This window comes from Plecotus auritus (assembly GCF_963455305.1).
Source record: "Plecotus auritus genome assembly, chromosome: 7".
Classification (NCBI taxonomy): Eukaryota; Metazoa; Chordata; class Mammalia; order Chiroptera; family Vespertilionidae; genus Plecotus; species Plecotus auritus.
The window spans coordinates 67,794,558-67,808,590 of NC_137774.1; the positions used below are offsets into that span (position 1 = coordinate 67,794,558).

The window sequence follows — 14,033 nt, forward strand, 5'->3', positions numbered from 1 at the left end:
GGTGGGGTGGGAGTGGAAGTGGGTGGGGAAGTGGAGGTGGGGTGGGAAGTAGAGGTGGGGTGGGAAGTAGAGGTGGGGTGGGAGTGGAGGTGGGGTGGGAGTGGAGGTGGGGTGGGAAGTAGAGGTGGGGTGGGAGTGGAAGTGGGTGGGGAAGTGGAGGTGGGGTGGGAGTGGAAGTGGGTGGGGAAGTGGAGGTGGGGTGGGAAGTAGAGGTGGGGTGGGAAGTAGAGGTGGGGTGGGAGTGGAGGTGGGGTGGGTGTGGAGGTAGGGTGGGAGTGGAGGTAGGGTGGGAGTGGAGGTAGGGTGGGAGCGGAGGTAGGGTGGGAGCGGAGGTGGGGGGCAGCGGAGGTGGGGGGCAGCGGAGGTGGGGTGTAAGCGGAGGTGGGGGGCAGCGGAGGTGGGGGGCAGCGGAGGTGGGGTGGGAAGTAGAGGTGGGGTGGGAGTGGAGGTGGGGTGGGTGTGGAGGTAGGGTGGGAGTGGAGGTAGGGTGGGTGTGGAGGTAGGGTGGGAGTGGAGGTGGGGGGCAGCGGAGGTGGGGGGCAGCGGAGGTGGGGTGTAAGCAGAGGTGGGGGGCAGCAGAGGTGGGGGGCAGCGGAGGTGGGGTGGGAAGTAGAGGTGGGGTGGGAGTGGAGGTGGGGTGGCAGCGGAGGTGGGGGGCAGCGGAGGTGGGGTGTAAGCGGAGGTGGGGGGCAGCAGAGGTGGGGGGCAGCGGAGGTGGGGTGTAAGCGGAGGTGGGGGGCAGCGGAGGTGGGGGGCAGCGGAGGTGGGGGGCAGCGGAGGTGGGGTGTAAGTGGAGGTGGGGGGCAGCGGAGGTGGGGAGAGCGGAGGTGGGGTGTAAGCGGAGGTGGGGGGCAGCGGAGGTGGGGTGTAAGCGGAGGTGGGGGCAGCGGAGGTGGGGAGAGCGGAGGTGGGGTGTAAGCGGAGGTGGGGGGCAGCGGAGGTGGGGGGCAGCGGAGGTGGGGTGTAAGCGGAGGTGGGGGGCAGCGGAGGTGGGGGGCAGCGGAGGTGGGGTGTAAGTGGAGGTGGGGGGCAGCGGAGGTGGGGGGCAGCGGAGGTGGGGTGGCAGCGGAGGTGGGGTGGAAGCGGAGGTGGGGTGTAAGCGGAGGTGGGGGGTAGCGGAGGTGGGTGTAAGCGGAGGTGGGGGGCAGCGGAGGTGGGGAGAGCGGAGGTGGGTGGAAGTGGGGCAGCCTCCGAGTGTTTTTTAGGTCGACGAGAAGCCATTGCGTGGTTCTAAGCAGAGGACGGTTGTGCTCTAGCAAGACTTTGCTCCTGAGGCAGCTGGGAAGCTAATGGCAGGATTAGAGATTCTGTTGAATGAAAGGCAAAAAAACCCACAAAAAAAACATAAAAAACAACAACAAAAAGTCCTGCCTCCTCACCCTCTTCATTCCCCAATGCCCACTCTTCCCCCTGCCAGCCCCCAAAGGGAAGTGGGGGCCCTGACAGATGGGGGGTCCCCTGGGGTTTGCCCTAGGCAAACAGGAAGCCACAGCCCAGTGAGGCAGCTCTGGGAACCAGCCACTAAGAAAGCAGGTCTCCTGGGTCCCTAGCCTCTTTCCCTGAGTGACTGCAGCCGTGCAGACACCGATAGGCATACACACGTACACCTAAGCGGGGGGGGGGGGGGGGGGGGGGGGGGGGGGGGGGGGGGGCAGGTAACACCCTACCTGTGGGCCTCAATGTCCTCATTTCTAAATGGGTTCCTTCCATAACTGAAGCAGGGGCTTCGTAGGAAAGAACTGGGAGAGAATGGGGATTGATCATTGGTCGCTTCTCAGGCCCACTGCAACGGAGCTACAGTGGCAGCAGTCTGGCTTGAGCTCAGCATTAATTGGTGCTCTCATTAGCTGGGTGCTGGGCTGAAAATGCCATGTGTCTATTGTCCTGCTTAATCTTCATAAACAACACTTTAATAGTACTATTATTACCTCCAGTTTACAGAGAAAGAAACGGAGGCTTAGACAGACGAAGAAATTTAACCAAGTAGTAGAGGCGGAGGATTCAAACTCAGGTCTGCCAGATCCCAAAATATCTGTGACAGGCTGGTTGTATAGAAGTGACAGTGGGCTAAGAAGTATTGGTTGAGTGAGTAAATGAAGTGTGGGGGGGGGGGGGAGGGAAATGGAATTAGAGCCTGAGGTTGAAGGAGGGAGGAGTGGAAGAAGGAGGGAGCCCCTAAGACTGGGTCCACTCATTCAACAAACATTTATTGGGCACCTTCAGTGTGCCAAGCACTGCTCAGGGCGCCATGCTACAGTGGTGAACAAGACAGTCTGTGCTGCAAGGGGCTTCCTCTCGTCGGGGGAACAGAAAGTGAGCAAATGGACTCAAGATCATTTCGTTTCACTGGTGGGATGGAAATAAAACAGGGTAGCAGGGAGGAGGGGACTTTTGTGGGTCTGGAGAGGTGCACGGAGAAGGGGGCCTGAGGCGTGACCACCCCTTCCTCCCCGGAGGGGAGGGGACTGCCCACCCACCCCCGCAAACACCTATGGTTCAGTGCCCCGCAGCCCCCCACCTGCCCCAGCATCCCCTGCGCGGGGAAGCTGGGTGCCTCGGAGAGTCTGGCCACCATGCCACCTCCTCTCCTCTTCTTCCTCCTCTTCCTTACCCCGGTGGGAGTCAGGCCCCAGAAATCACAGCTGGTGGAGGCTACAGGTATGACCGAAGGGCACAGATGGAAGGGGCCAGGGTTGGACACCTGGGTTCAGGCTGGATGCCCTTGGCCAAGTAACTTACCCTCTCTGAGCCTCCATTTTCTTAATTGTAAAATTCAGGCCAGGGCTGAAGGATGCTGAAGGCTCATGGCTCCCAGTCGGTGGGGAATGGGGTCATTGGGTTTGTAACCCAGCATGAGGCATGAAGGGGGCTAGCTGCTCCCCCTCCCCCCCCCTGCTCTCTTTCCGCAGAGGGAGGCAGTGCTGTGCTGCCGTGCCTTTCCTCAGATGATCCCCCGGATCAGCTGGCCTGGTATCAGGCGTGCCAGTCACAGCAGAACCAGAGCCGAGGGCTGCCAGGCCTGGGCATCCAGGTGGGGCCCCCTGGGCATCCTGCTGCTCATCTCCAACATCTCTGACCAGATGGGGGGCTTCTACCTGTGCCAACAGGGGCCCCCTTCCGAGCAGGCCTGGCAGCCTGGCTGGGCAGTCAGCGTGAACGGCAGCGGTGAGGTCTAGGGTGGGGCAGGGCGGGCTGGATGAGAAGAGGGAAGGCCAGCATGGAAGGAGGATCTGGAGGGGGTGGGGCTGGAAGGCCTAGGATCAAGCAGGAAGCCAGTTGTAGGTGGCTCCTGAAAATGCCTACCGCTTTGTGACTTTAACACTGAACTGCTCTGTGTCTCTCTGTCTCATTTCTCTGGGAGACGCTGCTTCTCTGTCTCTCTCTGGATCTTTGTTTCTGTTTACTTCTGTCCTTCTGGGTCTCTGGGTCTCTTTGCCTTTCCTGGATGTCTCTGTATCTGATTCTGGGTCTCTTCCCAGGGGAGCTGTTCCGTTGGAAGGCTTCAAACCTAGATGACCCAGGCTGTGACCCAGGGAACAGGTCCACAGAGGACCCCAGGCCCTCTTCTGATGGCCTCACAAGCTCCCAGCTATATGTATGGACCAAAGATCACCCTGAGATTTGGGAGAAAGACCCTGCATGTGCCCCACCTAACAGCACTTCAAACCAAGGTAAGATGCTAGGGAAATGCCAGGAAGTGAGGGGGCCAGGGATGGAGGATGGTGATTGGGAACTGGAGGGTTGGTTTGTGGGGGAGGAGCCTCTAAGGCCTACACTAGCCTTGCCTCTCCTTGCCCCAGACCTCACAGTGCGCCCTGGCTCCACACTCTGTCTGCCCTGTGGGGTGCCTTCTGCTTCTGTGGCCAGAGGACCCATCTCCTGGATCCACGTGCACCCCGGAAAGCCCAGCATCTCATTGCTGAGCCTGAACCTGAGTGAGGAGGCTCCTGTCAGAGAGATGTGGGTCCTGGGCACCCTCAGGGGAGGGGCTGTTCTGTGGCTGCATCAGGCCACAGCTCGAGATGCTGGCACCTATCATTGTTACCATGGCAACACGACCGTCGCGATGCAGCTGAAAGTCACTGCCCAGTCAGGTAGGGTTTCTCCCAATTGTGGGGCCTGTGTGCAGAGCTACTGGGAAGAACTGGAAGCCAGCCCACCTTGGCTCCTCTTGGCTAGTACAGCCGCGCCTGAGACCCAACCCCTAACTGGACATTGACGCCACCTCTTTCCTCCTTGCTTCCAAGATACTGCTTTTCTGGGTCTCCTCCTGCCCCTGGCTGCTCCTTCCCGTCAGCTTTGGTAGAGCCTTCCTCCCCCACTCCTCACCTTTGGAGTCCTGAGCCCCTTCTTATCCCTGTTTACACTCTCGTTCTTGTCTACACACTCTTCCTATTGGACCTCCTTTACTCTCTTGGCTCCTCGAACCACCAGGCCTTGGTGACTGGCTTCTGGGCTCCATACCCCTACACCCAGCCATCTCCTGGAGTTGCCATTGGATGTCCAGTGGACACTATAGCTCAACATGTACAAGAAAATGAAACTCAATGTGTTCCCTAAGCAGAGTCTTCTGGGAGACCCTGTGGAAGTGAAGAATTTACCACTTGCCCACATGCCAAAACCAGGAATGTGGGCACCCTTCCTTTGCCTTACCTCACCCATCAAATTTGTTACAATGTTCTGCCCATTTTCTTCCCTAATACAATCCGACCATGCTACCCTAAACAATTCTCAAACTCAATCTCAACTTCCACTCCAAATTTACCTCAGCACCTCGCTGCCTCCCACCTTCAACTTTGTGAACTCAACTCTGGCCTCCACTTTGACTGTGGCTGTTCTTTTATATATATATATATATATATATATATATATATATATATATATATGATTGATTTTTACAGAGAGGAAGGGAGAGGGACAGAGAGTTAGAAACATTGATGAGAGAGAAACATCAATCAGCTGCTTCCTGCACACCCCCTACTGGGGATGTGCCCGCAACCAAGGTACGTGCCCTTGACCGGAATCAAACCTGGGACCCTTGAGTCCGCAGGCCGACACTCTATCCACTGAGCCAAACCGGCTAGGGCGACTGTGGCTGTTCTTAACTTCAGCAGAAAGCTGGTCATCATCACCTTAATCCTAACATTTCATGGTTTGCTTCCTAGCTACTTCTCCAGGCCCTGTGTCAGGCTCTGAGGCACAGTTCCGGTCTTCAGAGGGAAGGAGGAGAGCCCTCCTTGTAGCTTGGGACTTCGAGGATCGGTGTCTTGCCATGTCCCCCAGATTTATGGCCTTTTGAGGTCTTGAGACCAGGAAACAAGATGCCAGTCCTGGTCCTGGTCTCATAGCTCCTTCCCCCAGCAGTACGGCAGTGGTTGCTGGAGGCTGGTGGCTGGAGAGTCCCTGTTGCGACTTTGGTTTACCTGACCTTCTGCATGGGCTTGGTGGCGGGCTTCCTTTATCTGCGAAGAGGTGAGTCATGTCCCCCAAAGGGTCTGCCAACCTTTACACCATCTCCAGCAGGAGGAGCCCACACTGGCCAGTCTTACACCGTCTCTCTCCTCCCCCACAGACTTTACAGTCCTGCCCCCCACTCCTTCTCTAAGTGCCCTCCAGACTTCCCCAGCCCCTTGGAATTTGAACTCCCAGCTCCTCCATTGACCCGAGAGACCTCCCCAGCACCCCCAAAATCTTCACCCAGCCAAGGAGCTCTTCCTCTGACCATTCCCATTAACTCCCACCAGCCCTGACCCTGAGGAGGAAAAGAAAGCGAATGACTGACCCCACCAGAAGGTAAGAATGCGGGTACCCCCGCCCCCCAGAATCCCACTCCTGCACTTTCACTGAATGCTTTGCTTGCTGTTTCCTCTGCGGAGGGCGCCTTTATCTCTGCGGTGGGAATGCTGCCCCACCTTCCAAGCCCAGCACCAACGCTACCTCTTCGTGAAGACCTCCTTGGAGCGACCCCAGAGCCCTCCCTGCAGGCTGTCCTGGGACCGAGCAGCTGATTACAAGTGACCACCTTCTAATCTCTGAGGGCCTGGCCTGCATCCTAAGTGTGTCTCCCAGGCCCCTCCAGGCTAGGCCTAGCGCAACCCCCCTTCCTCCTCCAGGTTCTTCAAAGTGACGCCTCCCCCGGGCAACGGGGCCCACAACCAGTACGGGAACGTGCTCTCCCTTTCCACGCCCACGGCTGGCACGGGTAGGAGGCCGGGCAGGGTCACCCGGCTAGGGCCCCCTTCCCCACCTCTCAATCCCCAGAGCTCCCAGCCGGCCCCTGCTCCGAGCTCCGCCGTCAGAGAAGAGCCCGCCTGTGGTGGGGGGGGGGGGGGGGGAGGGGGGGCGGAGTCCCGGCCAGATGTGAGCCCCGCCCTTAGGACCAAGGCCCGCCCCCAGGACTCGGGACCGAAGTTCTGTTCCGAGAACAGAAGCGCGCCGGGAACTGGAGGCCATGTCCCTGGTTCGGATCCGGTGCCTAGACTCGGAGCCCTCCCGCCAATCCTGAGCATCCTCTCCCGCCGCCCCGCCGCGCAGACCTTAGCCCTGACGCCCCACGTCTCCTCCCTCGCCCCCCACACTGTCCCTCTCGCAGGACGCTCCCACCGGTGGGCTGCAGGCCTGGCAGCCGCCGTCCAGTCCTACGGAGGAAACCCGTACAACGAGGTCCAGGAGGCCGGAGCCGCAGGGTCCCGGAGCCCGACGGGGGCAGCTGGTGATGGTGCAGGGTCTTTACTCATATGTGGGGGTGTCGGAGTCCTCTGTGGCAGGAATAGTTAACTGGGGCCCGGAGAAAGGGGGCCGTGACTCGGTCCCACCCCTACCCCCAAATCCCAGGCCCAGACGAAGAAGAAGGGGAGGCCTATGAGGAGCCGGACAGTGAGGGGGGCTCCCAGTTCTACGAGAATGACTCCAACCTGGGGCAGGACCAGCTTTCCCAGGGTAAGATTGCCCCCCGCTGCCTCCCCCACCTCCTCAGCGGGGGCTGTGGACCCTCGCTGGACCCCTCTCCCTCTCCACCAGATGGTAGCGGCTATGAGAACCCTGAGGACGGGGCCGTGGGTCCTGAGGAAGAAGACTCCTTCTCCAATGGTAATTTGAGGTCCTCCTGGAGCCTCAGAGATTTGGGAGGACCCACGGAGCTCCTACAGGGCAGGAGTGGTCCCTGAAATTCTCTTTTTTTCTGCAGCATCTGAGTTGTATGAGAACGAGGATGAAGAGCTGGCCCAGCCAGTGGCCAGGACAAAAGGTGTGTGTGTGAGGATGGTCACATTCCTGAGAGCATGAGTGGTGGTGGTGGTGACGGTGTGTGTGACTTGGAGGCCAGAAGCAATAGTGACTCCCCTCTCCCTTCTTCAGACTTCCTGAGCCCCCCTGGGACTGCCTGGGACCCCAGCCGGGAGGCAACATCCCTCGGTGAGAAATGCTTAGGACCTGCCCAGATTGGGTTGATCTGGTCTCAGCTCTAATTCCAGGCAGAACGTTGACTTTGCTTTGACCCCAAACCCAAGCCCAATCCTGATCTTAGATTTGGCTCTTACCTATAACCTCAACACCTCCCCCAACCCTAATCTCGACTCCAGTATTTGCCCCATCCCTAACCATGAACATCAACCCTGATCCCAATCCAATTCCAGCCTGGACTTTGACCTCCACCTCACCTCAGCCCCAATGCAGACCTTAGCTTTGACCCCAGCTCTCCCTATAACCTCCTCATAACTCTAACTTGGACTTTTTCCAATTCTGTTCTTTATTTTTAATATGTATAATTTTTCTTTTTTCATAACTTGACTTAAAAGTGGGTTCTTTTTTTTTTAAATATATTTTATTGATTTTTTACAGAGAGGAAGGGAGAGGGATAGAGAGCTAGAAACATCGATGAGAGAGAAACATCGATCAGCTGCCTCCTGCACACCTCCCACTGGGGATGTGCCCACAACCAAGGTACATGCCCTTGACCGGAATCGAACCTGGGACCCTTGAGTCCGCAAGCCGACGCTCTATCCACTGAGCTAAACCGGTCAGGGCAAAAGTGGGTTCTTTGTTTTTGTTTTTATTTCAGAGAGGAAGGAGAGAGAGAGAGAGAGAGAGAAACATCAATGATGAGAATCATTGATCAGCTGCCTCCTTGCACGCCCCACACTGGGGATTTAGCCCGCAGCCTGGGTATGTGCCCTTGGCCGGAATCGAACCTGGGACCCTTCAGTCCTCAGACCGACGCTCTATCCACTGAGCCAAACCGGCTAGGGCTCCAATTCTGTTCTTAACTATTTCTCTGACCATGACCATAATCTAACCCAGTGGTTTTCAACCTTTCTGATGCCGCGACCCTTTAATACAGTTCCTCATGTTGTGGTGACCCCCAACCATAAAATTATTTTTGTTGTTACTTCATAACTGTAATTTTGCTACTGTTAATGAATCGTAATGTAAATATCTGTGTTTTCCAATGGTCTTAGGCTCTACAGCCAATGGTCTTAGGCTCTACCGCAGCGGTTCTCAACCTGTGGGTTGGGACCCACAGGTTGAGAACCGCTAGCAGGGTTGCCTAAGACCATCGGAAAACAGAGATATTTACATTACGATTCATTAACAGTAGCAAAATTACAGTTATGAAGTAGCAACAAAAATAATTTTATGGTTGGGGATCACCACAACATGAGGAACTGTATTAAAGGGTCGTGGCATTAGAAAGGTTGAGAACCACTGATAACCCATACCTGACTGAACCCTAAAATTAGCAAGGACCCCGAACCTGATGCTGACCCTTAGCACTCCTTCCTAGTACAACATGGGTCAAGCCTTCCACCTCTCCCTGCCCCTCAGGCTCCCTCCATATCTTAGGCTGCACTTCCCTTCCCCAAACCCCCAGCGTGGCTCCCAAACCTCCAACTCTCCATCTCCTGCCCACACAGGGTCCCAGTCCTATGAGGATATGAGAGGGATCGTGTATGCAGCTCCCCAGCTCCGCTCCCTTCGGGCCCAGCCTGGTCCCAATCATGAGGAAGGTGGGTGCTTCTACTGCTGTCCCCTGTTGTCCTCTGAGGCTGACTCTCTCCCAGCCTACTCCCAACTCTGTTTCCCTCCTTCCTGGTCCTAACCAGATGCAGATTCTTATGAGAACATGGATAATCCTGATGGGCCAGAACCAGCATGTGGGGGAGGGAGCCACAAGGGTACCTGGAGCACCCGTTGATTCCCTTCAGGTAAGCTGGGAACTGCCCTCTATGAAAGGAGGGAGATGATGACAGGGATGGAAGTGGGGGTCTGGCACTCAGGGAGGGAGAGGAGAAAGGGTTCCCAAGGCCTGGTGGGCAAGGGGAGGGCTTCTGGACTCTTCCCCATCACAGTTTCTTCCGCATATCCTGGGCCTCCTCAGGTTCCTGAGACCCACACCTGCCTGAAATCTGGGGACCCAAAGCAGATGATGTCAACCTCGAGCGACGCTGCTCAGTATATGTGTACCTATGTGTGTGTGTGTGTGTGTGTGTGTGTGTACACAAGTGAAACGTCAGTCCCGTTTGTACTGCCCAAATAAACTCCACGAGCTGTTCCAATCCTGTGATGTAGTGCCCTTGTGTGGGAGGGGAAGGGAAAGTGAGGGCAGTGCATTCCCATCCTCTCTCAAATCCAGTAGCGGAAGGAGAGTTGCATCTTGGGCACAACAGGGCCTTTTTCTTCTTGTGTCTTGGCCTACACCCATCTCCCCTACTTGCCTGCCATTCCCACTGTCAGTTGTTCAGTCATTGTTCATTCAGCAGTTGTATGCTGGGTGTGCAGTGAAAAGGAAGCAATCCAGGAATTGGCAGCCATCACAGGCGTTTATTGAATATCTACTATGTTCTCACATCAATTATTTAATCTTTACAATAACCTCCCCAAGTTATTGAGTACTTACGTGCCAGGATTGTATTAAAGTATTCCACATGTTTTACATATGTATTATGTATACGTGTGTTTATGTATATTAGCTAATTTTATCTTCACAAACATCTCTATTTCCTATATGAGGAAACTGAGGCAGAGAAGCTAAATAACATGCTCAAGGCTTGCCTAGTTAGTAAGTGCCGGGGCCTGGACCTGAACTCTGGCAGTCTGATTCCAGAGCCTAGACTTAGTCTTTTTAAAAATATATTTTTATTGATTCCAGAGAGGAAGGGAGAGGGGGAGAGAGATAGAATCATCGATGATGACAGAGAATCATTGATCGGCTGCCTCTTGCACGCCCCACACTGGGGATCGAACCCACAACCCAGGCATGTGCCCTGAGTGGGAATCGAACCGTGACCTCCTGGTTCATAAGTCGACGCTCAACCACTGAGCCATGCCAGCTGGGTGAGCCCACACTCAATCTTGACATTCTCCCCTCCTAGGTGCAATTCTGCAGATGGGAAACTGAGTGCCAAGGGTCAACTAACATGTCTAAGGTCACACAACTAGCACTTCACAGAGCTGGGTCCGAGTCCAGAAATCTGGCTGCCATTCTAGCCACTGTGCCCACCACCTGATCAACTGCCTACTTCTGATATAAACCACGAGCAAAAAGACTTCCAGAACTAAAAGTCTCAGGCCCTGAAACCATTACGTAGCAAGCTCCGCTTCTCAGGCGAGGGTGGAATCAGCCGACTTCTGCCTGTCTCCCCAGCTCCAGTGCTCTTCCGAAGCCGAGGGCTGACTGAAACCCAGTCCCTCATCTGCTTAGGAAGTGTCGATGTCTTTGCAAGACTGACTAGACTTTTCAGTATCTATGCAGGGGTCCTCAAACTTTTTAAACAGGGGGCCAGTTCACTGTCCCTCAGACCGTTGGAGGGCCGGACTATAGTTTAAAAAAAAACAAACTATGAACAAATTCCTATGTGCACTGCGGGCCCGGGACCAGTCGGCTGCTAAGCAGGACAGGCAGCGGCACCCGGCGGGCCGGATAAATGTCCTCAGCAGGCCGCATGTGGCCCGCGGGCCGTAGTTTGAGGACCCCGGACACAGTTTTATTTCTAGAATTATTTTTCCTAATGTACCAGTTCTTTCTTCCTAATGTCCTATTTTTGTTTTAAAGACTCTATTCCTTCTTTGCCTCTGACCCTTTAAAACTTACTTTACACTATTATTATGTGCTGGGCATTATTCTAAGAAGTGCTTTATGGGAGCATCTCGTTTCATCTCTATAACCTCTTAGGTCCACAGTGGTTCTCAACCTTTCTGATGCCGCGACCCTTTAACACAGTTCCTCATGTTGTGGTGACCCCAACCATAAAATTATTTTCGTTGCTACTTCATAACTGTAACTTTGCTACTGTTATGAATCGTAATGTAAATATCTGTGTTTTCCAATGGTCTTAGGCAACCCTGCTAGCGGTTCTCAACCTGTGAGGAAGGTACGCTAAAATTATTGTCAATATACAGCTAAGAAGATTGAGGTACAGAGAAAGTAATCAATTGCTAACTGACCTTAGGCAATATACCTCAACTCAATGACCCTCAGTTTTCCCCATTATAAACAGTGGTAGGGAAGGGGCATGGCCTGGTTATCCGTACATGGGGTGAATGCTCCCATGGCAGTGTCACCGTGGAAGGCTTCTTTGACTTCTGTGTTTCCTGTCTGTAGGAGCCCCATGAGTTACCTGCGCCCCACTGCCGCCCCTGGGGCCAGCTTGCCGTTGGCTTCTGCCACAGTCTTACAGGCTATACAGGTTTGACCATTTTATTCATGAGTTTCTCAGAGCAGGTTTTTGCACCTGAGGTTTGGTCTGAATCCAGGTTCATACTCTGATTTTCTGCCGTGACTGTTCCCATCCATGGCACGTTGGGTGGCTTGCTCCCATGTTGCACCCCGAGGCAGGTGCACGGATTTTTTTCTCTGTCTTCTGTGCCTGGAAGAGACAGCCTCTTCTCAGTTCTCAGCCTTGTGCAGTGCACTCACTCTCAGCTCTCTGCTGTCCCAGGCCTCCACCTTGACCTCTGTTCCCATGTGAGTGTTAAAACTCCATCCTAGGGATCCCAGCTTCCCGAGGGCTGCTGGATTTCATCCCCCGTCACTGTTGTGGCTTTGCTTTCCTTCTTTATTTTTAGCATCAGGAAGATTCTGTCTTGCTTTTGAGCTCAACTATCTTTAATATATATATATATATATATATATATATATATATATATATATATATATATATTTGGCCCTAGCCTGTTTGGCTCAGTGGATAGAGTGTCAGCCTGCGGACTGAAGAGTCCCGGGTTCAATTCTGGTCAAGGGCATATGCTCAGGTTTCGGGCTCCATCCCCAGTGGGGGGCGTGTAGGAGGCAGCCGATCAATGATTCTCTCTCATCATTGATATTTCTATCCCTCTCCCTCTCCCTTTCTCTGCAAAATCAACAAAAATATATTTTTACTTATTTTTTAATTTTTGCATTCTTTTTATTTTTAAAATATATTTTTATTGATTTCAGAGAGGAAGGGAGAGGGAGAGAGAGAGAAACATCAATGATGAGAGAGAATCATTGATAGGCTGCCTCCTGCACGCCCCCCACTGGGGATGGAGCCCGCAACCCAGGCATGTGCCCTGATAGGAATTGAACCTCAACTTCCAGGTTCATAGGTCCACTCAGCCACACCGTCCGGGTGGAGCTCACTATCTTTAAAAACAAAGCAGGACTCCTTCTTATACTTTGTGTAAGGTATGTTTGGGGTGTGGGTGGTGGCACATGAACCTCCAGCATTTCTTTGGGCTTCTGTCTTGAACACAGTCCCCATGGCAAAAAGTAAAAAATAAAAAAATACAAATCCTAGATCCAGCTTAGCAGTCACACCCTTACCTTCCCCTTCAGCTAAAATAAGCTCTGCCACATTGCCATAACCCTTGCCATTCCCTACTACCTATCATTCAGGCTACTTTGTTCCTTAAGTTTCCTGCCTGTGCCTGATACATTTGAGCACGCGACTCCTGGTGAAAACATCCTGCCTTCTTTTTTTTTTTTTAAATATATTTTTATTGATTTCAGAGAGGAAGGGAAAGGGAGAGAGAGATAGAAACATCAATAATGAGAGAGAATCATTGATTAGCTGTCTCCTGCACTCCCCCTACTGGGGCTCGAGCCCGCAACCTGGGCATGTGCCCTTGACTGGAATCGAACCTGAGGCCCTTCAGTCCTCAGTCCGACGCTCTATCCACTGAGCCAAACCAGCCAGAGCCATCCTGCCTTCTTCTTCTTTTTTTTTTTTTTAAATATATTTTATTGATTTTTTACAGGGAGGAAGGGAGAGGGATAGAGAGCTAGAAATATCGATGAGAGAGAAACATCAATCAGCTGCCTCCTGCACACCCCCCACTGGGGATGTGCCCGCAACCAAGGTACATGCCCTTGACCGGAATCGAACCCAGGAACCTTCAGTCCACAGGCCGACACTCTATCCACTGAGCCAAAGCAGCTAGGGCCATCCTGCCTTCTTGAAAGTGAATCCATGCTCGAGTCTTCTCTGTGTCCCGGGTACCCAGCCAGGGGATGGCAAAGATCAGAAGCTCAGGAAATGAGGGAGGGAGGAGTGGATAAAGGTCTGTGGAAAGTCCTGCGATTCCGGGTGCGGAGGAAAGAGACACTCCGAGGGCTCCGCCACCCAGGGAAGTCTCGGGGCAGCTGAGGAACAGAGGGGTGCCCACTCCAGCCCGGGTGCTGGAATCAGACTTTGAGTTCAAAGCCCCTTTCTAGCTGTGTGACCCAAGCTCTTTGTGCTGCAGTTTCCTGGTGTAAAATAGTGATGATCATTGCAGCTACCTTAGTGAGCCTCTGCTGTAAAGCACGCGGCAGCGGCACAGAAGCGCTCAGACAGTAACCATTATTTACTTATTTACTTATTTATTTATAGGAAGGGAGAGAGATTGAGAGAAACAATTTGTTGTTCCACTTATTTATGCATTCATTAGTTGGTTCTTTCATGTGCCTTGACCAGGAACTGTACCCACAGCAGTGGCATATTGGGACGATGCGCTAACCCAGCCCAGGGCTTAATCATTATTATTATTATTTGGCACTTATTAAGGGCCTACTGTGT

At 53.8% G+C, this 14,033-nt stretch overlaps 1 protein-coding gene across 1 annotated transcript; it reads left to right on the forward strand.

Annotated features, from left to right (window-relative positions):
• Window positions 1–2,573: 2,573 nt before the first annotated feature.
• On the forward strand, window positions 2,574–9,553 carry CD19 (CD19 molecule; the record flags this gene model as incomplete). Its single annotated transcript, XM_080678034.1, is given in 16 exon segments — window positions 2,574–2,658; window positions 2,910–3,034; window positions 3,036–3,165; window positions 3,480–3,671; window positions 3,801–4,094; window positions 5,362–5,472; window positions 5,745–5,793; window positions 6,114–6,202; window positions 6,593–6,712; window positions 6,835–6,939; window positions 7,021–7,089; window positions 7,187–7,246; window positions 7,357–7,413; window positions 8,913–9,005; window positions 9,102–9,203; window positions 9,377–9,553. Coding segments are annotated over 15 exon segments (1,671 nt in total). The 3' UTR covers window positions 9,194–9,203; window positions 9,377–9,553.
• Window positions 9,554–14,033: the final 4,480 nt, after the last annotated feature.